This window comes from Bufo gargarizans, chromosome 3, assembly GCF_014858855.1.
Source record: "Bufo gargarizans isolate SCDJY-AF-19 chromosome 3, ASM1485885v1, whole genome shotgun sequence".
Lineage (NCBI taxonomy): Eukaryota > Metazoa > Chordata > Amphibia > Anura > Bufonidae > Bufo > Bufo gargarizans.
Window position 1 is genome coordinate 234,968,187 of NC_058082.1, and position 27,582 is coordinate 234,995,768.

Consider the following 27,582-nt stretch of genomic DNA (forward strand, 5'->3'; position numbering starts at 1 on the left):
GATATTGATACTTTGGAGAGAGTTCAGAGAAGAGCTACTAAACTAGTACATGGATTGCAGGATAAAACTTACCAGGAAAGGTTAAAGGACCTTAACATGTATAGCTTGGAAGAAAGACGAGACAGAGGGGATATGATAGAAACTTTTAAATACATAAAGGGAATCAACTCGGTAAAAGAGGAGAGAATATTTAAAAGAAGAAAAACTACCACAAGAGGACACAGTTTTAAATTAGAGGGGCAAAGGTTTAAAAGTAATATCAGGAAGTATTACTTTACTGAGAGAGTAGTGGGTGCATGGAATAGCCTTCCTGCAGAAGTGGTAGCTGCAAATACAGTGAAGGAGTTTAAGCATGCATGGGATAGGCATAAGGCCTTCCTTCATATAAGATAGGGCGAGCGGCTATTCATAGTATTCAGATATATTGGGCAGACTAGATGTGCCGAATGGTTCTTATCTGCCGACACATTCTATGTTTCTATGTAGTTATATCCAGATATGTTACCCCTTCACAGTAGTTATATCCAGGTATGTGCCCCCTTCATAGTAGTTATGCCCTGATATGTGCCCCCTTCACAGTAGTTATATCCAGATATGTGCCCCTTCACAGTAGTTATATCCAGGTATGTGCCCCCTTCATAGTAGTTATGCCCTGATATGTGCCCCCTTCACAGTAGTTATATCCAGATATGTGCCCCCGTCACAGTAGTTATATCCAGGTATGTGCCCCCTTCATAGTAGTTATGCCCTGATATGTGCCCCCTTCACAGTAGTTATATCCAGATATGTGCCCCCGTCACAGTAGTTATATCCAGATATGTGCCCCCGTCACAGTAGTTATATCCAGATATGTGCCCCCTTCACAGTAGTTATATCCAGGTATGTGCCCCCTTCACAGTAGTTATATCCAGATATGTGCCCCCTTCACAGTAGTTATATCCAGATATGTGCCCCCTTCACAGTAGTTATATCCAGATATGTGCCCGTCACAGTAGTTATATCCAGATATGTGCCCCTTCACAGTAGTTATAGCCAGATATGTGCCCCCTTCACAGTAGTTATATCCAGGTATGTGCCCCCTTCACAGCCCAGCTGTGGGACGTCTGATGGCTTTAGATTGTGAGCTCCAGAGGGGACAGACCATGTGAGGGATGACATCCTGTACGATGCTACAGAACAGAAAGCGGATGTAATACACTGACACACGTGCAATGATGCGGAAGACCACTTTGTGACCCATAGTACATGAGACTACTGCACACTTTTGGAGCGGGCCGCCAGCTCAGGTCTACGTCAGGCCCCTGAGGGAATTGCCCAGCACAACCTGCCCACAGCTACGTATGGCACAATGGGCGTACGTCACTGCACCTCCCTGTGGAGACAGAGGTGTCTGCCGTGCAGCGGGAGTGGACAGCCTCGCTGACAGACAGAAGGGCGTACATACAGCGCTAGGGGGCGTTCCACGTTATCCAACGCCATTTTTCAAATGGGAAAGGGTAACCTACTGAGAGCAGACCTACCCTACTCACAGCTGACTGGGGTGTGTATAGCAGAGAACGGCCAGCCATATAAACCACTATGCCTAATTACTAGGTACGGGCGGACTACAGTAACAAGGATAGCTCAACCTGGGACCTAAGTAAAGATGGCCGCACAGGCATCAAACCCCGCCCACATACGCCATCACAACACATAAACGTCACAGGGGGCGTGGCTTGAACTTGACAGCGGCGCGCGCGCTCCCGAGCCACGCCCCTTGGGATAGAATATTGACACAGAGTGAAGCGCGCTCTCGTGAGGTGCAAGCCCAGTGCGTGGTCCGAACGTTCCCCGGGAATTCCGTGTGGGCCGGCGGGGGCGCGCCTTTCATTCTGTGCAACTGCAGCGGGCCGGGATGAGCGGCAGAGCCCTTCAGTTGCTCTCAGATGTGCACTTGGGATAGCCGGGATCGCTCAGGGGAGGCTGCTCTCCCTGTATACTTGGCCCCGGTACATGGTTGCGCTGATACACCCCTCCTGCCATGTCTTTACATCACTCCATTCATCCGGAGACTCGCAAGTTTACCCGGGCGCTCAGCAAGCCAGGTACTGCGGCGGAGCTCCGGCAGAGCGTCTCTGAGGTGGTGAGAGGCTCCGTGCTTCTGGTGAGTGTCAGGTGGGGGGTCTCGTCCGGGAGCGGAGGGGTCGGGTGGGGAGGGGGTCGGCAAGTCACATGGCCGGAGCACTGCTGATGCCTGTCCTTACTGCTTGGACAGAGTAGTACCCGTGCGCTGTCATGCCAGCTTGGCCAGGGTGGTCCTGAATCCTATCATGCCAGCTTGGCCAGGGTAGTCCTGAAACCATGTCATGCGAGCTTGGCCAGGGTGGTCCTGAATCCTATCATCCCAGCTTGGCCAGGGTAGTCCTGAAACCATGTCATGCGAGCTTGGCCAGGGTGGTCCTGAAACCATGTCATGCGAGCTTGGCCAGGGTGGTCCTGAAGCCGTGTTAGCTTGGCCAGGGTGTTCCTGAGGCCATGCCAGCTTTGCCAGGGCGGTCCTGAAGCCATGTCATGCCAGCTTTGCCAGGGCGGTCCTGAAGCCATGTCATGCCAGCTTTGCCAGGGCGGTCCTGAAGCCATGTCATGCCAGCTTTGCCAAGGCGGTCCTGAAGCCATGTCATGCCAGCTTTGCCAGGGCGGTCCTGAAGCCATGTCATGCCAGCTTTGCCAGGGCGGTCCTGAAGCCATGTCATGCCAACTGGGCCAGTCCTGGAGCTTATCATACCAGCTTTGCCCAGGCAGACCTGAAGCCATGTCATGCCAGGTTGGCCAGATGTAGTCTTGAACCTCTGTCATACCAGCTAGACTAGGGTTGTTCTGAAGTCCTGTAATGCCAGCTTGACCACTTGTGGTCTTGAAGCCTGTCATATCAGCTTTGCCATGGCAGTCCTGAAGCCTTGTCATACCAACTTTGCCAGGGTAGTCATGAAGTAGTCCTCATAAGAGTTTGGCTTCTAATGTCCTCTCCTAACAGCTTGTTTGGAGCAGTCTTGATGCCTGGACAAGAGAACTTGACCATGGCTGTCAACACCATCATACCAGCTTAGCCATTGTAGTCCTGTTGTTTGGTCCAAACAGCTTGACCAGTCCTGATTCCCAGCCTGTACACTGCAGTCCTGAAGCTTGGTCAAAGCAGTCCTGACATAAGGTTGGAACATCTTGGCTTAGTGCATGCTGACATATCATCACCTGCATGCTCTGCCTGGCGTTTTGCTACAAATTTGTCTTCTGTAACCTTCTGTCTCTGAGCTGGAGTGTTCACTGTGTGGTAGAAGACCTGTGTCTTTCTGGTTGGAATATGAATACAGTGAGGAACAGAAGTATTTGAACACCCTGCGATTTTGCAAGTTCTCCCACTTCACATTGCCAGAATTTTATTTTTTATTTTTTTAAATTCAGGAAATCATTGTATGATTTTTAAAGAATGTATTTGTCTTGCACTGCTGAACATAAGTATTTGAACACCTGAGAAAATCAGTGTTAATATTTGGTACAGAAGTCTTTGTTTTCAATTACAGAGGTCAAACATTTCCTGTAGTTCTTGACAGGTTTGCACACACTGCAACAGGGATTTTGGCCCACTCCTCCACACAGATCTCCTCTAGATCTGTCAGGCTTCGGGGTTGTCGCTGAGCAATACAGAGTTTCAGCTCCCTCTAAAGATGTTCTATTGGATTTAGGTCTGGAGACTGGCTAGGCCACTCCAAGACCTTGATATGCTTCTTACGGAGCCACTCCTTGGTTATCCTGGCTGTGTGCTTCAGGTCGTTGTCATGTTGGAAGACCCAGCCATGACCCATCTTCAATGCCCTGACTGAGGCAAGGAGGTTGTTGCTCAAAATCTGACAATAAATGGCCCCATTCATCCTCTCCTTAATACAGTGCAGTTGTCCTGTCCCCTTCGCAGAAAAGCACCCCAAAGCATGATGTTACCACCCCCATGCTTTTCAGTAGGGATGGTGTGCTACTCATCCTTCTTTTTCCTCCTAACACGACAAGTCATTTACAAGTTTAAACCAAAAAGTTCTACTTTGGTCTCATCTGACCACATGACTTTCTCCCATGCCTCCTCTGGATCATCCAGATGGTCATTGGCAAACTTCAGATGAGCCTGGACATGCGATGACTTTAGCAGGGGAACCTTCCATGCAATCCATGACGGCGTAGTGTTCTACCGACAGTGACCTCTGAAACTGTGGTCCCAGCTTTCTTCATGTCATTGACCAGCTCCTCCCTTGTAGTTCTGGGCTGATTCCTCACCTTTATTATCAGTGATACCCCACGAAGTGAGATCTTGTATAGAGCCCCAGTCCGAGGGAGACTTCATCTTCTAATAGTTGATCAATTAACAGTTGATCTATTTCCACCAAGCTGCTTGGCAATTGCCCCGTAGCCCTTTCCAGCCTTGTGGAGGGCCACAATTTTGTCTCTGATATCTTTTGACAGCTCTTTGGTCTTGCACATGGTAGTAGTTAGCGTCTGACTGACTGTGGGGTGGACAGGTGTCTTTAAAAAGCTTAGACATGTCCTACTAAATTAGATTAATGAGTGGAGTAGAGGTGGACTTTTTAAAGGCACAGTAACAGGTCTTTGAGAGCCAGAATTCTTGCTGTTTTCAGGTGTTCAAATACTTCAGCAGTGCAAGACAAATAAATTCTTTAACAATCATACAATGTGATTTCCTCAGAGTGGGAATGCACCTACAATGTGATTTTCAGACCCCTCCGTCATTTCTAAGTTGGAGAGCTTGCAAAATCGCAGGGTGTTCAAATACTTCTGTTCCTCACTGTATGTCTGCCCATAAGATTTAAGGCTAGCTTGTATTACCTGTTACAGTAGTTTATGAAGTGCCATGACAACAGCAATTCTTGCATGGCTGCTGGGTTTTCGTTCCGTGCATGATTAGAGAACATTTGTCCCTAATTGGCTATTGGCATGGCTGGGCTCGTCAGTATGGGATGGTGATGATGAGAGGTTCTTCATGTCTAGTGACATAGAATACATTCTCATCTGTAGGAGATTATCTATGCAGTAATGTTATACCGTGTGATGTCCTTCCCAGACTGAGCGCTCTGAGCTCCACTCACTGATGGTATCATGTTGATGTTGTAAACGCCGTCACTTTTTGCTTGCAATGTTTTCATACATAAGTCCATAATTATGCCCAGTTTGTAGGGGGCGCTGCACCTCTCTATTCCATATGCCGCTATAGATGTCTCTAGACTCGTCCCACCATGAGAAAATAGTTGTTCATCACAGACCACATATATACATAGGAAACCGCAAGCACTGTGCATAAGAGCGATGAGCAGACTGCAGTCGTCTTGCAAACCAGAGGTCTCCAGCGGTGACATCAGGCACAGTCCAGACGTGACCCGCTTGTATACTGTGGAGCCAAGGAACCAGTGTACACTACCTCCCAAATGACTGATGTGTGTGCAGGCCATATACTGTGATATATACGTGCATGAAGGTCAACTACCTATATCATTCTGCTTGTTAGCCTCTGGCCTCCACTGATGACGCCTTATGTATGGGGACATCATGAGGCCAGGACAGTAGTACTGGTTATATGGTGCATTTATGTGACTGATGAATGGCGGTGTGAACATGACCTATCTATTCATAAAGTAATACTGCCAGTAGTTATGTCAGAGACGAGAAAAAGTGGTCCTGTTGTCTACAGCAACTAGTCAGTTCCATCTTTAAAGGGGTTGTGCAAGAATGGCCGGACCTGTAACTGGAAGCTTACTTGCCTGCCTCCTGGCGCTGGCTCCTTTCACCTTCCACTCCTGGCCTGCGATGCCACCTGCAGGTGACATCAAACCGGATGTTTATAGTGAGCCCAGAGGAGCATTGCAGGCCTGCTGAAGGAGCCCCGAGCAGTTAGATAAGCTTCTCTTTAGGGCTCATGCACACAAACGTGTTTTCTTTCCGTGTCTGTTGCATTTTTGTTTGAAGACCGTATGCAGAACCGTTCATTTCAATGGGTCCACAAAAAAAAAAACGGAAGTTACTCAGTATGCATTCTGTTTCCATATGTCCATATGTCTGTTCCGCAAAAAAGTAGAACACGTCCTATTATTGTCTGCATTACGGACAAGTATAGTATTGTCCTGTTAGAGGCCAGCTGTTATGTTCTGCAAAATGCAGAATGTACACATACGGTCATGTACATGAGCCCTTAGAGGTCTGGTGAAGTATGGGGTTACTCCATCACTGGTTCTATCAAAGTGAATGGTAGCCGTGGTGTTAGTACCCAGCAGCTGCTTCACTTTCCTAATTGGCCCTTTACATGGGAACATTTATTCCCGATAATTGCCCTATGTCGCCAATGAATGAACAAATGCTCATCAAATTCATTGTTTTATGGCAGCACGTCGTCCTGTGTAAAACGGGATCTGCTGCCGGTAGTCATCAAATCTATTAGGGGATGAATGATCACAGTAGTGATCGCTCGTCCCCAGAGGAGAAGATTGTTGCCTGTAAGCTCTCCCTTCTGATCATTCATTAGCAATTATGGGGAGTGAACGGTTCATTCCTGATAATTACCTGTTTAGTTGACCTGTAATAATGACCTTAGCGTGGGTGTTGATTGGTTGTTGTGGTTATTCTATGAGGTCCTCTCTGCAGTCTCCTCATGTTTTCTCCGTTCTACGTGCTTATAGTAGCGTGCTATGTATTTATTATGCTGCTTTCACTTGTAATGCCTCTTGCACACGAACGTTGTGTGCCCTTGACCGCATTGTGGCCCGCATACGGCGGGTCCGCAATACACGGGGAACGGCCCGTGTGCACTCCGCAGAGATGCGGAACGGTAGCGCGGATCAGAACCCCACAGAAGCACTACGGAGTACTTCCGTGGTGTTTCTGTCCGTGCCTCCGCACCGCAAAAAAGTAGAACTTGTTCTATTTTTTTTGCAGTGCGGACGGATCACGGACCCATTCAAAGTTGAATGGGTCTCGATCCGTCCCAGCTGCCGCACGGACGTTGCCCGTGCATTGGGGACAAATTGCGGTCCCCAATGCTTGGAGCGGATGTACAACGTTCGTGTGCAAGAGGCCTTAGTCTGTAAGGGTAGGATTGTTCTGCTAAACCAGTTTCACAAACAGGTTGTCAGACATTGCTTGGTCTTCGGCACTTGCTGGACTGATGCCTTGTGGAAGAGCTGGCCCGGAAGTGTCAGAAGTGATGAGTAAATACGCTGGATTTCCGTGCTGGCGATTTGTGGCGTGTCAGATGCTTTGTGCTCATTGCGCTGGCTGGCGTTTACAGTGTTAATTCCTGGGAACATAAGCAGTGGCAGTATGAGGGATGTGTGTGCTCCTGTTACTCAGCCTCAGGAACCCTCATTTCCTGTCCTACCTCGTCATAGTGTGAAGTGTTACCTCCTGCGGTAGCCTCCTGGGTGCTGAGTGATGCTTGTCTTACACACAATGGCATGTATATCAAGTGTCAAATCTGGAATGAAAAATAGGGTCCGACACCGCATCAATAGTACTGTACTCTGTGTGAGGACTGTCAATGTACATGTGTCAAGTCTGTAACCAGTGCTCCTGGAAATGTCACTGAAATCAATAGGATATGTCATTAAAGGGGGTTTCCAGGGCCATGGTCTACTCTAGCTCATCTTAATTACACATAACACACATGAAGAAATAATATACCTACCATTCTGAAGTTTCGTGGATCGGCCTCACAGGAACCTGGTCACAAGATGCTCCTCTTCTGTAAATCCTGCTTTCGGCCAACACCACATCCTTTGCCAGGTTTGCAGCCTATGTTATGGATAGGACATCACTTCCGCTGTGGATGGGGACAGAACCTTGCCTCTTGTGCATGTGCGAGCTCCTAAACTTGCCTCATCTGCATATGTGCCAGTGAGAAAAATAGTTTGGGCCCCATGCACAGAAGAAGTGCATAGCCCAGGCTGAAGACCTGGTAAAAGATGTGACCTTGGTGGCTGCAGGATGTGAGAAGGTTCCTAAGATCCCGATCCATGCAACTTTGGAACTGTAAGTGTATTGCAGACTTTCTTCTACAGGTGTGTTGTGTGTAATTAAAGTGGGTTTGGGGGTCTCCTGTGTCCTGGAACACCCCTTTAATGTGTAACTTGTGTGTCCTCTACAAGGAAGGGCTCCAATGCTTTAAATGCCTTGCCCCGTGTGGTTGACCCATTATTGTCTTTGGAAAAGCACAGCAGCCCCATTGTTTATGGAGGTCGCAGTGGGTGGACCTCCCCTCTCATTATATATGCCATCGTTGCTGCCTTTATGTGAGCTTCTGTGGTAGGAATGATTGTATCACATTGTGCACAGGAGTAGATATAGGATGGTTGTCCCTTCGCACCTTGAAGCTGCTACTTGAAGCATCCCACAGAGTTCCTCTGGTAAAATTAGTTTTTTAGTGGTGCAAGATTCTCTCCTGTCTCTTCAGCACCTGTAGGAGGCCCCTGGGATTCTTTTGAGAAGGCCTTTCCCTTTAAGCAAACACAGATTTTCATTACACATTTATGGCTCTGACTTTACATTACATTTTATAGAGGTTATTAGAGTCCAACGGGGTTAACGGTAATACTCACCTTACCTGGTATAACCTCACTGTCGTAGTGTTGTTGGTATGTTCACCTGACTGCCACAATGATGTGACATCTAGAACACGTGACAACTGCAGCCAGTCACTGGCCTCGGCGGTCTTATGCTGTACATACGCCACTGCCTTCTCAAACAGCTGTTGGGCAGGGGTTGCGGGTGTCAGACCCCCACCGATCAGATACTGATGACCTATCCTGAGTAGTAAAAGAAATCTCTGAAAACCACTTTAATTTCATAAACTCTCAGAACACCTCTTTATGATGACTGTACATAAGATTATACCGCTCTGCCAAAAAAGCCACCCATTATTAAGAAACCGGAACGTTAACCCCTTCATGACGCAGTGATTTTCTGTTTAAAAAGAAATTCACTCTTTACCTTCCTGGAGCCATCACTTTTTTATTTTTCCATTCTCATAGATGTATGAGGGCTTATTTTTTGTGGGAAAAGTTGTACTTTCTATTAACACCATTTAATATTGCATATGATGTGATGGGAAGCTGGAAAAAAAATCCAAATGTGGTGAAAAAAAAAACAAAAAAAAATAATTAATTGTGCCATGATTTTAAAAGGTTTCATTTTTATGGCGTTCCCTAACCTATTTTCTTTTCTCTCTGGGTCAGTACGATCCAGTGATACACACTTATGTAGTTTTAGGCTACTTTCACACCAGCGTTTTTACTGGATCCATCGTGGAGCGGCAAAAATGCTTCTATCACGATAATACAACCGCCTGCATCCATTATGAACGGATCCGGTTGTATTATCTTTAACATTGACAAGACAGATCCGTCATGAACACCATTGAATGTGTTTTAAGACTGAAAAAATTAAAACTTGGAGAAAATTTTTTTTTTCTTTGCTTCACCAGATTCTGACCCTCATAACTTTTTCCAATTCCATTTATGAAGCTGTGAAAGATAAAAGGAAGAGGAGGCAGCGCCACATGTGCGGTATGATCCAGGCTGCAGTCGCGGTCTCTCTGTGGTGCCTCGGTGGAAGAGGTATACACAGGGGGATATCCAGAAGTAAACGAAAAATATGATGGTTGACCGCTTGTTACGGCGCTGCTTGGAGGAAGCCACACCAGTGCCACATTAGGGGTGTTTTGAGTCCTGATGAAGAGGGATTTTCTACCCTCGAAACGTGTAGACTATTTCCTGAATAAAGCTACCTTTTTCACCCTAATGGTGGCACTGGTGTGGCTTCCTCCAAGCAGCGCCGTAACAAGCGGTCAACCATCATATTTTTCGTTTACTTCTGGATATCCATTTATGGAGCTGTGCTCTTCCCCCCCCCCCCCCCCCCCCCGCGGCGATTTTTAGTTTTGATACCATTTTGAGTGTGTATGACTTTTTGATCACTCGTTATTTACTTTTTTTTTATTTTTGGGAGGTGAAAAAAAAAAACAAAGAAAAGAAAAGCAAATAGGATTTATTTTTTCTGTTACGGTATTCACAGTACAGGATAAATATGTTTTATATTTAATAGTTTGGTGTTTAGGGACGCGGCAGTTCGTATGATTTTAATTTTTTGTTTATTTTATTTAAGCCCAAGGGGGGGCTTGAATATGTGATCTTCAGATCGCTTCTCCCTTACGTTGCAATGAATTAGCATTGCAGTGTATGGCAGATTTGCTATTTTCTTAAGAATACCTGTCACCTTCAGTCCTCCATAAGAACTGCAGTTGGAATATCCTGGAACTCTTCAGAAAGGTCCAGACTGTTAGAACAAATGGCTTTCTTGATCTCCACCCGTGGGAGGACAGCCTCAGATGCCATGGTTGCAAATGATCACAGCATCTGAGGGGTTAAATATATACAATCTTTGTGTGCTTCCAGTTTAGGAATGATGTCTGAGTGCCACATCAAATTTTAAACATATAGTGTAATTCAAAGTAGGAAGGCAGGGTTTATCCACCAGTGATGTGCTTCCGAATTTACAGATCAAGGGAAGGTTTCTTATTCTAGAAACTAATTAAAATACGAGTAATGCAGGTATCTACTAAACAGCGCGTTTTGTGCCTGAACTACAGTAGGTACTCTCAGGTTCATGTATTACCAAGGTAAAGACACATTTTGTAGGCTTTCCCAAGTACACATCCCTTATATTTCAGGAGGGGTGTGTACTCAAATGTAAGCGGTTTTCTGAACTGTCTGGGTAGTGCACTGATTTCCTGGGTATACTATCATGTGGAATTGTCTTGGGATGAAGACCCCCCAATCTGTGAGGTTGGTTTAGACCTTCATTGGGACACTTTAGCTTTAATTTACCAGTCATGTGCCTTTTTAACTGTAAGTTGATGGGTCATAATTTCATAAAACTATGTATAATATATTTTTGGTTCTTTATAACTTCGTTTTGTTGTTTGCAGTGTCAGGTGTAGAACTTATGACCCTTGGGTTTGATTTCTGACTCTACCTTGGTAGCTGAAGCAAATCTGATCTGCTTGTGTGAAGTGTTGCAGAAGCATAGGGACCCACAAGTATGATTACTTCTGTAGAAGTACCCTGAATATAATACTCGCTGGGCCAAGTACATGCTGTACATTTGCTTTTGGAAGCCCCCGGCCTTTATATATATATATATATATATATATATATATATATATATATATATATATACGGTGGTCACATCAGCTAGCTAGTGGTGAAGTGAAGTTCTAGTCTGGACTTCTGGTTACATGCTTCACATCCGATCTCTATGCTAATGGTAGCTTCTGCCTCCCACTTGAAGAAAAGCTGGCGTGTGAGAAAATACATACCTAATAGGCGTGCCAAACAATTACAGGGGCTTTCAAAAAAAAAAAAAAAAGTTGTGTGTAATTTGTATAAAGCTACCGTGCGGTCACCTGACATGTATATTTGGGCTGAGAACTGCCATGTTGAACTCCTGAGATGGTGACTTGCCCATAGTGCCAGCCGGAAGAACAGTGCTGGTAGATACCTAGCTCTAGCCATTGTTTTCCCAGCAGAAATGTCACCCTCTACTACGGACGGGGGTTTTCAGATGAACTGAAACAAAGACTTTCCTTCTTTCAAGTTCCTGGAAGTTTGTATGCGGTATCTGACACCGCAGATTTCCTACCAATAATAGTAAGCAATGGAACAATGACAATCCCATCCTTATTGTGAGGGGGCATAATGGGGGTAGACTCTAGATTTGCTTTTTACTATATATAGATTAGTAAGTACTAAAATTAAAATTCCCACAATAGAATGCAATTTTGTGGCTTTCAAATGTGGTGGGACTCTTGAAGGTTTTATTGGGCAGCTTGTAGGTGCCAGATGTGACGTAGATTTTCCTCTGCAGATTTTACAGCAAATGTTTGCAAAACCCGCATCAACATTTAATGTATTCTAAATGATCTGCAGTGATGATCATGACTATTCTGCCATGTCTGAATTCGCCTTATAGATGTGTGTCTGTATATACTCATACCTGTTTGTTCTTACTATGTTACATCATGTAGAAGTTTCTTCCTTTTCAGTTTTCTATGGTCTAGTGTTATAGTGTATGTATCTTTACGCTCGGACATCTATGGTCAGTCTTGTTACTAAGACTGACACCATATAACCTAAGGCATGCAGGTGGCCTAAAAGGTAGGGTGCCCAAGAGGACTCAAGGCTCATTAGAGTCTTGCCTAAAGCACCTAATACACTCAGTTACTAGCAGTGCTCTGGGGTTCACTAGGAGAAATATTGTACTTTGTACTATTATAGTGGTTCTGTCAGCAATGAGAAACCTATTGAAATACCGTATTTTCCGCCCTATAAGACGCACCGGCCCATAAGACGCACCTAGGTTTTTAAAGGAGGAAAATAAGAAAAAAAAATATTTTGAACCAAAAGGTGTGCTTTCGGTGGGTTTTGAACTAATAGTGTTCTGTGGAAGACACTGTTATGGGGGCGAAATCTGTGGATGACACATATATAGCATCTTATGCTATATATGTGCCATCCACAGATCCCCCCCCCCCCCCTTCCCTCCCATAACAGTGTCCCTGTGTAAATAGTGAATGACTACAGGGGGGCGTGGGCCGGCAACTGATATTAGAATGGCAGCAGGGCCCGGTGCAGTCACTGTATTCTTTTACACTGGGCCCCGCTCACTGTAGTATTCATATGTAACCTGTAGACATGGGAGCTTTGTTAAACTATAGAAATCCTCTGAAGCAGTATCGCAATCCACGTAGTACTTACTCGAAACTCCAGTAGCAGGCAGGCCGGGTGGCAGCGTAACATCACTCACTACGTCGCGCCTCTACTCCTCCTGCTTTATGAATGAAGCAGGCGTGCGATGTAGTGAGTGACGTTATGCTGCCGCCCGGCCTGCTGCTGGAGTTTCGAGTGAGTACTACGTGGATTGTGATACTGATAGATCCCCAGCTGCGCTGTGCAGAATAGCGGCCGGCGATGTATCGGTGTTAAATGGCAGCATTCGCCCCATAAGACGCACTGCCATACCACTACCCTTTTTATTTTTTTTGGGGGGGGGGGGGTGCATAATCTTATAGGGCAAAAAATAAGGTATTATACATTATGAAGGACATTACTGGAGTGCATCAATTTCTTCTTTTTTTTTAGCAAATAATGTAGCGGCAGAGCTCACTGTATGGTTGACCTTTTAAACTGTGACTGTCCGGCTTCTTGAGAGAAACCCATAGTCAACGGTCTGGTGCCATTTGTTTCCATCATGGAATGGAACCACTGCTGCTGTTTTTGTGTTTTTGTTTTTCTTTTCCTGGAGCAAAAATCCCTGCCGTGCCCCTAAATGCGTTAAAAAAATAAAAATATATACTCCTCACTTAATCCCACACCATTTCCTGTGCTGCCACTTCGGTCCTCACCTCTGGTTTGTGTTTACATGCTGCAGCGATTCATAGCGCATACAGTCCCTGACCTCAGCAGTATATGACACAAAACCACTGAGGCCAGTGATTGACTGCTGAAGTCAATGCTGTATACAGCTATATCACCTCTGCAGCCTGTTAAAAAAAAACAAAAAAAAACAAAAAACCACTGTTTAAAGGTGTAGCCTAGACTCTCTTGCTTACACAGATAATGGAGATGACTCAAACAGGAGTCCTCTCCATGCATTTTACTGCTGGTGGGTAGGAGCAGTGTCAGAATGCAAGTGAGTATGAAGAGAAAAATTACATAACCGGCCTCGGCACCACTTACGCTATAACCGCTTACTCTAGTTTTGGGGGTGTTTTGGAGCTGACGGAATCCCTTTTAAGTAGTGATTGTATGTTGTTTTTTTTTCGTTTTTTTTTTTTTCTTTTTCTTTCATTATTGCAAGGTTTTCATATAAGTTGGACAACCGCTTTAAGTTTCTTAAAAAATAAATAAAATATTTTTGATACTTAAGAGACTCATTGCACTCCTCGGTAGAAATCGTCATTTTCTAAAGAATGTTTATAGACCCAGACTATTACACCTCTAAAAGGCTCTGATAGTCAGCTACCAGTGTGTAGGTGTTTAAAAGTATTCAAGACGTCTGCCAACTTGAGATAATACAGAGCCGAACAAAATAAACTGTGCATACCTGGTATTACAGCCTGGCATTTACAAGTTTGTTGCTAGGGATTATTTAAGTCCTGGTGCTGGGTAGTCTCCCCAGATGACTCCTGTAATAGTGAGTTTATGACGGTACAGGAGACAGTATAGCATAGTGCTAGGCCCAAAAGCGTCTAATGCAATTCCAGAGTTTACTGCCAATTGTTTAAAATGTAACTGAGCTCTCAAAAAACTTGATGTGACATATCAAATCTTTTGATCGGAGTGGATCCGAGTGATCAGACCCCCACTGATCACTAAAGCGAGGAGTTAGAAGCGCTCAGATACAGCGCTGTCTCTCCTGGCTGCTGAAGATAGACTTTCTACTGAGCCTATCAGCCAGTCTGTCCAGTCCGTCTCCAGTAGCGCTGTGGCTGAGCACTTCATTTTAGCAATGGGCGGGGGTCTCAGTACTCGGACCACCACTGATCATAAATTATTTTTAAAGGTACAGGTTCACTAATAATAGTAATAAAGAGTTAGGATACTTTCACACTAGCGTTATTCTTTTCCGGTATTGAAATCCGGTAAAGGGTCTCAATACCGGTAAAAAAAGCGCCAGTTTTGTCCCAATGCATTCTGAATGGAAAGCAATGCGTTCAGTATACATCAGGATGTCTTCCATTCCGTCTCTTGTACCGGACAAAATACCGCAGCATGCTGCGTTTTTTTGGGGGTTTTTTTCCAGCCAAAATCCCGGAACAGTACCGCACTTGCCGGATCCGGCATTCATTTCCATAGAGATGTATTAATGCTGGATCCGGTCTGCGCATGCGCAGTACTTTCTAGCTTTGAAAAAAAAATTAAATACCAGAAAGAAGGATCCGGTATTTCAGTGCATAAGTAACGGATCCGGATCTGGAAAAAAAAAGATATGCGTTTGCATACGGATTTCTGGATCCAGCGGGCAGTTCTAGCAATGGAACTGCCTGCCGGATTCTTCTGATGCCAGTGTGACGGTACCCTTAAAGGGGTTCTGTCATGGGAAAAATCATTATGTACTGCTGACTGACATTAGCAATGTGTTAATGTCAGCAGTACATAACTCCCTGCCTGCCACCGTTCTCTCTATAAAAAACAGACTTGTATTATATGCTAGCCAAAAGGCGAGTAGACGGAGCCTCTAGGTTCTGCAGCAACGCCGTCATAGCACCTACAGGCTTCATTAGCATATTATAAAAGTCAGTTTTTTAAGAGAACGGTGGCAGGCAGGGAGTTATGTACTGCTGGCATTAACACATTGCTAATGTCAGTCAGCTACATAACGATTTTTCCCACAACAGAAACCCGTTAAAGTTTATAATTCAGCATGGAAAACTAGTTACTTTAGTATTTTGCTTTGTTACAAAAATTCTTCAGTTGTGCCATAGTCCCCAAACTTCACTGTAAGGGTGCTCCTACTATGATGCTCCGACTGAGATGGTTGCTCATGCTCTGTTCCATCCTTCAATGGCCACCAGCCATATCTTCTGTTAGAAGCTGTGACAGTTTCAGGGCAAGAGTACATGCCCCCTTAACTGTGATGGGGAGAGAGCTGCAGCAGAAAGGACATGCCTGCTGAGCTGTGATGGGGAGAGAAAAGGACACATCCGCTGAGCTTCCAGCTTGAAATCTAGCAAAGCAACAAGAGCAATGAATGGGGAGCTCTCTGGATCCATGTGAGGTACAGGGCTGGTTCTTTGTTAGAAAGAGATTGTCATGTACTAGATTTTGTCTGATTGTGTTCTGATCTCCCATCATTCATTGCATAAGTCTTTTAAAACTCGTGCCTACAAAGATGTAATCTTAGGTGAAAATGTGCTGGTGCATCCATCTGTTACCCCTCTTCCTTCACAATTCAAATGGCCGTTCTAATTCCCATCCATAAAACACGCTTGTCTCTGGACGTCTGTATGGTGCCAGGTTTATCAGTTGTTTTTTTTTCCTTGCCCATTCATTTAAATGATTAAGGCTTGGTGCCGGCTGCAGGTTTCTCCGCACAGACCAGCAATGCCAAAGTCTGACCTGTGAATTGCTGTGTGGGTGCAATCCTGATGTCACATGGATGAATTGGAATTGCTGTATTCTAAATCAGGCCTTCAGAAGACTGATAATCAATGTCTTTCAAGGACCAGGCTAAGTACTGTATTATTATTTTTTTTAATCCAGTAAAAGCTTGCTAAAAAGTGCCTATGTCTTATAGTCTGCGGGCAGGGTTGTCCAGCTGTTCCAGACCTCCCTGACTGTTTCCTTCCACATATGCCTTATGCATATGAGGTATCATTGTAATCGTACACCGCGTGCTGTCCGCATCTGTATGTTTTATGCAGTACTGCAAAAAAATACACATCCTATTCTTGTCCATTTTGTGCAGGTGTTACTTGCAGTCCTATGTAACACCACAGATAACAGAGTAAGAAATCTGTAATTACAGATAATGTAGTTGACACCTGCAGTCCTATCTAACAGGCCTGTGGGTATCCTGCTGTTGCTGATTTGAGCCAAAGTGCTGGAGAAGCATGCCACCTTCTTCCCCTAGAGTTGATGGGACTCCCAGCCAGCCGCGCGCTCTCACTTTATTTATTTTTTTTAAGTAAAAAGGGGATCATGTGGGGCAACCCTTTTAAATCACTTTTAATATATTGCTGTGTGCATTGCTTCAAGTACAGGCAGCAGTGTAAGTATGCTGGCTGTTTCCATGCCGCTACTAGATATCTGTTCTCTTACCTTGTAAGCGTATGTTCACACAAGACCTGTATACTGCAGATCCACACATTCGTGGCTGTATGTGCGGCAAAACCACAGAGTTTTACGGAACAGCCAAGTGAATGAGATTTTAAGTGCTCATTCACACAGATGGTTTTGTGCACTGATTTTCTTGTCACACTGCTCGGAATCTTCCTCCAGTTGTTGATGGGAATCCTCACTGCCGTGGATGATATCAATCAGTGACTGTTACTCATGTGGAATTTTCTGTGGAGACAAAGCAAAGCCGTAATGGGAAATCCACTCTGTCATACGATCAGGTTTCTGCATGCAGTTTTGGAAGCCAAAACCAGGAGTGAATATAAAAAGAGGAGAAATCATATCTGTATTTTTAAAATTTCTCTCTCTTTTTATGATCCACTCCTGATATTGGCTTCCAAAAATGCATCAGAAAACCTGACCATGTGGCCGGACCCTAATAATAATGATAGCAATCTACAAGCCTACTCTGAGCTCACCATCAGGATACAGATGTCTAGATTATTGCATTTTGGGAACCTTCACTCCAAAAATGAATTCCCTGCCCCATCCTGACAGGTACGCTAATGCCGAGGAGCTCATGCCTGACAGCTAACCTTTCAATAATGGAAAAGGACAGGTTACTCAGACTTGGCAGAGAGAAGACGAGGCTATGGAAGGACAAAGGGTTTCACTTTCTTGCCAAAGTTGCTAGGTTACAGTAAGCGATAGGAAAGAGCCTTAGCAGAACACAGTTTGACACACACAATCCTGTATTTCATTATTCATACATACTTGCATGTTCGGGCTTATTGGCTTGTGAAAACCTCATTAAGCTGCCTTATCCGTTCATGGAAAAAAAAAAAACGTATTATTGACCCGCTGCATGAACAGAAGATAACATATGGGCTATATGTATGGGTGAAACCTTAGATTAACTTGTCTTGTAAGCGGAGGTGAGCAGATTTTTAATATTTAATGCCAGTGCTGGTGACGTGCATGGTAGCATTGGCAGTGTACCACTTATGCTTGTCTAATTGCGTCTTTATGTTGGCTTTTTCACAAAAACACTAGAATACTATCCATATGAAGGCTCCTTAGACATGATTTCAGTTGGTGGACGCTTAAAGACCTTGCCGCTGTTTAGATGAATGCACTCTACTGTTCACGGATATCAACCATTTCAGGTGGGAGAGGCTGAGGGTAGCAGTGCATGGAAAGAACTGTGCAGCAATACATAGTTGCACAGTTCTCTCAGGTCTGTATGATCAGTGTCAGTTGCAGCCTCCATTCTGAACCCAGCGATTCCCAAACTAGGGGTGTACCTACCCTTATCTGGATATGTATCCGTCCCAGATGATTCCAGTATAATTGTAAAAACTGCAAGAGACTATCTTCTATGAAGATTAAGTTACTTTCAAATTGCCCTGCTTCCCTTTCAAGTCAGTACGCAGATACCATTCTGTATATTGGAAGTTTTTCATATTTTTCTGAATTTCAGCTTCCGGTAGCTGCTTAGGCTAGTTTCACACTAGCGTTCGTCGGTCCGCTCGTGAGCTCCGTTTGAAGGGGCTCACGAGCGGACCCGAACGCCTCCGTCCAGCCCTGATGCAGTCTGAATGGAGCGGATCCGCTCAGACTGCATCAGTCTGGCGGCGTTCAGCCTCCACTCCGCTCGCCTCCGCACGGACAGGCGGACAGCTGAACGCTGCTTGCAGCGGATCCGTTCAGACTTACAATGTAAGTCAATGGGAACTGATCCGCTTGAAGAGGTCACCATATGGCTCAATCTTCAAGCGGATCCGTCCCCCATTGACTTTACATTGAAAGTCTGAACGGATCCGCTCAGGCATCTTGCGCACTTAGAAAATTTTCTAAGTTATTAATGCAGACGGATCCGTACTGAACGGAGCCTCCGTCTGCATTAATATGATCGGATCCGTTCAGAACGGATCCGATCAAGCGCAAGTGTGAAAGTAGCCTTACTGATATATACCTTCCATTTGTCAAAAAAGTGTGAAGTTTTACACGACTTTTGTTTTTCCGCTTCTAATCGGTCCATCAATAAGAAATACCTCATTTGTAATTGAATTTCTGCATTTGAAGGAACATTTGGTTGTAACCAGGAACATAATACACATCTGAGCGCCACCAATAAGGCTCCATCTACCAACCTAGGTACTACCACTTTATCTGGGAAGCTGTGAAACAAAACTACCAGGGGTTCCCATGGTAGGTCTATCTGCCATACTTTCTTTATCCAGGCAAGAGTTTCTTTCTAAAATATTCAGACTTGTCGACATTCCCATATACAATGATCCAATCCCACTTTAGACATATGGCATTTAGGGCATTCCGATATCCTATCAGGTAGGTTAGTCTTGGACGGGATGTTAAAGGCATAAATTGCTCTATGTAATAATTTGAAATGAGATTCCCTCCATTTTTCACAAGGGACTGTTTTTCTCACCCTCTCCCATCCTGTCATAATCTTATCATTCCACTCATTGGATCCCAAAATCTTTTAGGGAACAAGTTATTATTGTCCTTTTCTCTCAGACTTAGAGATAGAGAGAGATATATATATATATATATATATATATATATATATATATATATATATATATATATCTCTATCTATCTATCTCTATCTCAATCAGAAAGTGACATGGGATTATAAATCATTAGGGCTGCAGCTAACGATTATTTGAATAATCGATTAGTTGCCGATTAATTACTACGATTAATCGATTAATCGGAAAAAACGACAAAATTACAAAACAGAGGTTTATATGATCTTACTTGAAAAATTATGTTCAAAGGCCATATTAAAACAAATTGTGGACGACACTATTATGGGGGATCTGTGGACGACACTATTATGGGGGATCTGTGGACGACACTATTATGGGGGATCTGTGGACGACACTATTATGGGGGATCTGTGGACGACACTATTATGGGGGATCTGTGGACGACACTATTATGGGGGATCTGTGGACGACACTATTATGGGGGATCTGTGGACGACACTATTATGGGGGATCTGTGGACGACACTATTATGGGGGATCTGTGGACGACACTATTATGGGGGATCTGTGGACGACACTATTATGGGGGATCTGTGGACGACACTATTATGGGGGATCTGTGGACGACACTATTATGGGGGATCTGTGGACGACACTATTATGGGGGATCTGTGGACGACACTATTATGGGGGATCTGTGGACGACACTATTATGGGGGATCTGTGGACGACACTATTATGGGGGATCTGTGGACGACACTATTATGGGGGATCTGTGGACGACACTATTATGGGGGATCTGTGGACGACACTATTATGGGGGATCTGTGGACGACACTATTATGGGGGATCTGTGGACGGCGTAGTTATGGAGAGGGGGGTCTGTGGACGGCGTAGTTATGGAGAGGGGGGTCTGTGGACGGCGTAGTTATGGAGAGGGGGGTCTGTGGACGGCGTAGTTATGGAGAGGGGGGTCTGTGGACGGCGTAGTTATGGAGAGGGGGATATGTGCACTGTTATGGGCATAACAGTGCACAGATCCCTTTCCTCATAACAGTGCACAGACCCCCCTCCCCATAGCAGTGCCATAGACAGATCCTCCCCCCTCCCCATAGCAGTGCCATAGACAGATCCTCCCCCCTCCCCATAGCAGTGCTATCCTCCCCTTCCGCGCGCTATTTTCTAAACCTCCCACCTTAGAAGACATCCACTCTCCGGAAGAAAGGGGATGGCGTCCCCCCTTAGAGTGGAGATATGTAATAGTAAAAAAATAGCGAGATATAACATCGTATTATTCGATAATGATCTACAATCATACGAATATATCGATCAGAAAGTTGCATATAAATCATACCCAAACCCTATAACCAACCACCAATAGCTTAATCAATGCAAAATACACGTGGACACCTTAAATGGGTGGAATAAATAAGACCACGGCCATCTTTATTAAAGTTTAGCTTAAAGTTAATTCACAATAAATCATCATAAAAAAACTTAAAAATGAATTAACTCCTCATCAATATTTTATTAACAAACCAATCATCAGACCAGCCATAAGCTCGGCCTAAACTACTGACTCCACTTGTCCGCTCACCTTATCAGTGAGCGACTTTTACCCTCCTTCTAATAAAGCAGCCGTGACAAAATAAAATAAAAAGAGGGAAGGGCAGGAGGGGGCTGCAAAACTTCCCTCAGGTACTCGTTCTGGCAGCACACAGCTGGCAGACACCTCTCCTTATAACCCTAACCTGGTCCCAGCCCATAACTCCCACCCAATCCCCTACCTGTTGCTGGGCCTCCCTACTCCATTCTGCCCGGCAACGAAATTCCATAGGTCTCTCCCTGGCCCAATCAATGACCTCTCCTACTCTGCCCGGTAACCTACCTATTCTTAGCCCTGAACCTAATTTTCTTGGCAGGAAAATTCCCGCCAAAAAGCTCCTAAATGTAAAACTCTGGGATGATTATAATCCCATGAGGATCCCTCCATATTTCTTTTCGGGATCCTGACATTTTATTTTCTCTCTGCTTCAATAAAGTATCAAAGGGATTGGGAATATATTCTCTCTGTAAGTCTCTCAATCTAGACCCACAAAAATTCTTGACTTGGTAGTATTGTAGATACTGCCCCATGGAAAGTCCAAATTTATCATGGAGTTCCCTTAATGATAAATATCTAGGTTCTGCCTCATGTATTTTTTGTTTTTATAACAATCACTGTACAGTATAAAATCACATCTTCTTCCTTTTAGGGTCCATTCACACGTCCTGTTTTTTTTCATCCTGAAAAACGGTCCGTTTTTTGCGGATCCGTTGTTCCTGAAAATGTTTCCGTATGTCATCCGTTTTTTGCGGATCCGCAAAAAACGGAAACATGTATACATTTCAATAATCAAATAAAGTTGTTTGGATTTCTTTGAAAAAAAAAATAAAAAATTTGTTATGTGTTTCCAGGAACGGAATCCGCAAAAAACGGATGACATACGGAATGACATCCGAATGTCATCCGTTTTTTGCGGATCCATTGACTTTGTATTGTACCAGGATCCGATTTTTCAGGACAAGAATAGGACATGTTTTATATTTAAACGGACATGCGTAACGGAACAACATTTTTTCCAGGACCCATTGAAAATGAATGGGTCCAGATCTGGTCCTGATCTGTTCCTGAAAAAACGGAACAGATCAGGAAAGAAAAAACGGACGTGTGAATGGACCCTTAATCTGAGTAAAATATTTGAAGATTTTCTTTGAGATGCTATCCTGGAGTATCTCAGTGACAATAACCTTGTAACTCAGCATCAGCATGGGTTTATGAGGGATCCTTCCTGTCAGACTAATTTGATCAGTGTCTATGAGGAGGTGCGTTCCAGACTGGCCCGGAGTAATACGTGCAGAGGAGCACCCAGGAATTTTGTCTAGGGGGGGGGATCCGAAAGGCAAAAAAATGTGGCATGTGTAGTGCGCTGTGCTAATTCAATTTTTCAAAGCCCACTTTATATTTAAAACTGCAGGGATGGGGTGTAGTGTGTTGCGCGGATTCTTTTACTTGGCGATTCTAAAAGCTCTGCAGGAAAATAACAATGCGGCGCCCATTATTAAAAGCCCCTCCTACATATAATAGGCCACTCCCAACAAACACTGTACAGCTGACATTCTATAGTTGCGGCCTGTCTCTACACATCATACGGAGAGAGGGGGAGGTCTGTCCTGGCTGCACTGCCTGCTTCACATTATACAATAAACGGCAGGCTACAGCCAGGAAGCTCCTCCGCTCTCCTCCCTCCCCAGATCCTACTCAAGGCCTGTGGTTCCCCCCTACCATCTGCCACCCGCCCGTGGCCTGCTGCCCCCCTTGACCGTCCTCACCCAGCTCTGAATCCTTCTTCTGCAAATGGCAGGAGGAGGAGCCGGAGCATCGCCTCTCCTACATAGCGCCACATACCTCTTGCATCCAGTGATGTCACCTTTTTGTTGTAGACATTCTCTTTCCTCATCTTCTCCATTCAGACCAGACCGCCATGATGATTTTTCAGCCATCTCCCGTCTCTGCAGAGATTAACAAACAGACATTAGTTTCCCACATTCCTATCATCTTCACATCTTCTGAACACCCTTTCCTGCCACCCCCAATACTGTGTCCGCTGTGCCCCCAATACTATACTGCAGAAACAATCCCCCTGGAAATACTACTACCACACAGATAGTGCCCCCAATACTATACTGCAGAAACAGTCCCCCTGGAAATACTACTACCACACAGATAGTGCCCCCAATACTGTGCCCGCTGTGCCCCCAATACTATACTGCAGAAACAGTCCCCCTGGAAATACTGCTACCACACATATAGTGCCCCCTTCAACAATTATTGGCACACAGTGCTCTAAAAAAATAACTGCGCCCAGACACTAATAGTATAAAGATAATGTACCCCCGCTTAGTACCCGCTGTTGAGCTAATGTCCCCATAATGTATGCCAGTATAAAATACCCCTATATAGTGCCCCAGTAAATGCCCTCATAGTGCTCCTCTCCCCTTCCCCATAGTGTCGTCCATAATATGCCAGTAAAAAATGCACCTTCTAAGTGCCACCATATGCCCCAATAGTGCTCCTCTCCCCCATGGTGCCCCCCAAATAATGCCCCCATAGTGCCGTTCTCCCCTTTACTGCCCCCCATAGTGCCGTTCTCCCCTTTACTGCCCCCCATAGGGCCGTTCTCCCCTTTACTGCCCCCATAGGGCCGTTCTCTCCTTTACTGCCCCCCATAGGGCCGTTCTCTCCTTTACTGCCCCCCCATAGGGCCGTTCTCCCCCTTTACTGCCCCCCCATAGGGCCGTTCTCCCCCTTTACTGCCCCCCCATAGGGCCGTTCTCCCCCTTTACTGCCCCCCATAGGGCCGTTCTCCCCCTTTACTGCCCCCCATAGGGCCGTTCTCCCCCTTTACTGCCCCCCATAGGGCCGTTCTCCCCCTTTACTGCCCCCCATAGGGCCGTTCTCCCCCTATAGTGCCAGCTCCCCCCCCCAAAAAAAATTATTAATACACCGATACTTTTTTAAACTCGTTTTATTGAAAAAGAGTAACAAGGCATATCAGTGGTACAGTTGCATAGACAGGATACCAAGACATAGTACAGATCAGATCACATGGAATGACATTGATACATACACAATCGAACTAATGAAGAGAAGGTACAGCATTTCCAGGGCATATACAGCAGAAATACAATAAACTGAGTAGGACAAAACGAAGCATGAGACCCGAAATATGTCGACCCTATCCAGGACCAATAGAGACTGCAGACCCCATTGAGGTTGTCGAGTGTGAGTCACACCATAGGCCCCAAACTTTCTGGAATTTATCCGGGCACTTTCTATTGACATATATCACCTTCTCAAAGGGAATTACCTGATTAACCAACCTTTTCCATATCCCCAAAGTCGGTAAATCATCCGCCATCCATTTGAGGGCAATAACCTTGCGGGCTAAGAATAGAGATTCGCTTAAAAATATCTTATTATAGTGAGTCCAACCATCATTATCTAGGACACCCAACAGACACACCTTAGGACATAGTGGAACAGGACCTAGGCCCAGTGATGAAAGCACTCCCAGTATCGCCTGCCAATATGACTTAATGTGAACACAGTCCCACATCATGTGCCAGAAATCCGCGTTATTATGAGAACACCTCAAGCAGTTGGAATGGGGAAGTCTCCTCATCCTGTGCAGCCTAGTGGGGGTTAAGTAGCTGCGGTGTAACATAAATAACTGGATCAGCCTATTATTGATCGAGGGAGATACCTTAGTTACCGCTTCCAACGCCTCTGACCAATCCTCCGCTAAGAGATGCGGGATATTCCCTTTCCATCTGGCCTCAGCCAACATAGGTTGTGCCAACATGTGATTCTCTAAGAGATGGGTGTAAAGTACAGATACTATACCCCGGGGTCCCTGTGATTTAATAACTCCTATAAGGGGGTAAGAAGAAATGGCCCGATTTCTATCCCTAAATTGTTCCTGCAGAGCATGCCTAATCTGTAGATATTTAAAGAATTGGGTGCGTGCTAAACCATATCGTTCTTGGATTTGAGAGAAGGAGCGTAGGACGCCTTCACTATACAAATCCCGCGAAGCTATAATTCCGGACTCTGCCCAGGCGTGTGTACCCGCTATCCCTTGCAGATGGGGGAACAAAGGGTTATCCCATAAAGGTATGGTGTCGGCCCAGTCTTGATACTGCCTCAGTTTAGCATCCCTCCAAACTTGTTGTGCTAGCCTATGTACCGGTAATAAGTGTCTCGACAAGGAACCAACCCTCTCCAGTACTGGCCACAAGTTAGATATGTCCAGGTGTTGCTGTAAATAGTATTCCATGTTCTGCAAGGGCTCTCCGTTAACCCACCCGGCTAAGAACCTCAGTTGTCCTGCCAGAAAATACAGATGGAAATTCGGCAGCGACGCCCCTCCCTGCGCTTTGGACCTCTGCAATGTATTCATGGCGAGTTTGTGCCTGGCTCTGCCCCAAATGAACTGAATCATTAGGGTATTGGGGTGCACGCATGTTCCAAAACATACAACCCTTTAGGCAGCAGGACCATTTAGACTAGATTAATCCTGCCCATAACAGACAGAGGGAGAGTTTTCCACACCTTGAACTTCTTAGTGAATATGGCTTCCAGGGGGGCGGCATTCCTGGAGTAAGAGTCTCCCGGCACCCTGGTGATGATAATCCCCAAGTATTTAAAGTGGTCTACTACCCTAAGGTTATGATAAACTGCAGGCCAATCGGACCGCCATAAAGGCATCAGGGCAGACTTAGCCCAGTTAATGTTCAACCCAGAGAAATTGCCAAATCGCTCTATAATCGTGATCGCTCGTGGTAAGGCGGTATCCATATCGGTCATATACAGTATGAGGTCATCTGCATACAGGCCTACTCTGTCCTCCCTCCCCCCCATCCCAAGACGGATACGCAAAGCCAGGTGTTAAGTGGCAATTGCAAATAGGGGAGAGAGAGGACAGCCTTGCCTCGTGCCCCTCTGCAGTGAGAAGCAGGAGGAGGCCGTACCATTAACTAAGATACTAGCTTTCGGATTTTTGTATAATATCCGGATCCATTGTAAGAACCTAGGGCCAAAGCCAAATTTCCCCAATACCCTCAGCAGGTATGGCCACTCTAGCGAATCAAAGGTCTTGGCCGTATCTAATGAGGCCATCGCCCACTGTCTCCCCTGGCAGGCTCCAATTAATACACCGATACTTACCAACAGCGATGCGATGCAGGCCTCTTCTGGCCTGTGTCCCTGCTGTGTGCTGCCCGGCTCAGGCGCGCGATGATGACGTCATTGCACCGCCAGAGCCGGCCTCTGATAGGCTGCAGGCATTAGTGCCTGCGGCCTATCAGAAGAACAGGGGAGGGACACACCTCCCCCCCCCCCCCCCCTGCCGCAGCACAGGCATCTGTATCGCTGTCCTAAGGACGGCGATACAGATGGATTAGATATGGAGATGAGCGCTTCCACAATGGAAGCGCTCATCTCCTACTGGCCCCCCCCCCACCGCCGCCGCAGCAATTACATCCAGGGCCGCGCCGCCTGTGGTGATCGGCGGTACGGCCCTGAAGGATTAAAAAAATTATAATTTTGTCTGGTTGTTCTAGGGAGGGTCCAGACCCGCTGGACCCCCCCTGTAGGTGCGCCACTGAATACGTGGATGTTATCTATCTAGACCTGGGGTCAGCACTCCAGCTTCTGTGAAACTACAACACTCAGCATGAACGCTGGTTTTTACTGTTCTTGTAAGGCCTCATGCACACGGCCGTTGTTTTGGTCCGCATTCGAGCCGCAGTTTTGGCGGCTTGGGTGCGGACCCATTCACCTCAATGGGGCCGCAAAAGATGCGGACAGCACTCCATGTGCTGTCAGCATCCGTGGTCCGCCCCAAAAATATAACCTGTCCTATTCTTGTCTGTGTTTTGCGGACAAGAATAGGCAGTTATATTAATGGCTCTCCGTGCCATTCCGCAAATTGCGGAACGCACACGGACGCCATCCATGGTTTGCGGACTGCAAAACACACAACGGCCGTGTGCATGAGGCCTAACTCCCATTTAAGAACATCTGATCTATACTAAAATTGTTTTATTTGATGCTGTGCTACATAAAAGCTTGGTGCAGAAAATGACGATGCTGGGGCTAGGGGAGCATAACCACTGGCTCAGTGATAGGAAACAGAGGTGGTTATTGATGGTAGCGCCTCAGGACCGCAGTAACCAGTGGGTGCCACAGGGATCAGTACTGGATCCTCTTATTTATTAATATGTCCTAATGACCTTGTTTAGGGTGTACAGAGGGGAAATATTTGCATCTGGGGAAGCTGGAGGCAGTTATATACAATAGTAAAACACTGGGAAAATGTGCCTCTGATATAGACTTGGCACGTCCTCTGTCTAGAGGAAAGAGGTTTTTCTCTCATATGTAACTTTTTATTAGATGGACAGCCATTTATCTGTATAGTTGCCATGTGCTACAACATTACCCCTGACGTTGTTTCCCCTGGCAGAATGTTTTCTAGGTGTACTGGGAGCCGGAAGCGGCTCCATTCTTTAAGGAGATGTCCCATCACTTCTTATTTTATTTTTTAAAAT

General features: G+C 45.5%; 1 protein-coding gene across 3 annotated transcripts in view; it reads left to right on the top strand.

Annotated features, from left to right (window-relative positions):
• The first annotated feature begins 1,774 nt into the window (after positions 1-1,774).
• The window catches only part of DOCK9 (dedicator of cytokinesis 9), a 236,034-nt gene continuing 210,226 nt past the window's right edge, over positions 1,775-27,582 (top strand). For all 3 annotated transcript variants that reach the window (XM_044284631.1, XM_044284628.1, XM_044284630.1), the window contains exon 1: positions 1,775-2,143. In XM_044284631.1, coding sequence (XP_044140566.1) covers positions 2,021-2,143 — 123 coding nt within the window. In that variant the 5' untranslated portion in view covers positions 1,775-2,020. The remainder of the gene's footprint in view (positions 2,144-27,582) is intronic.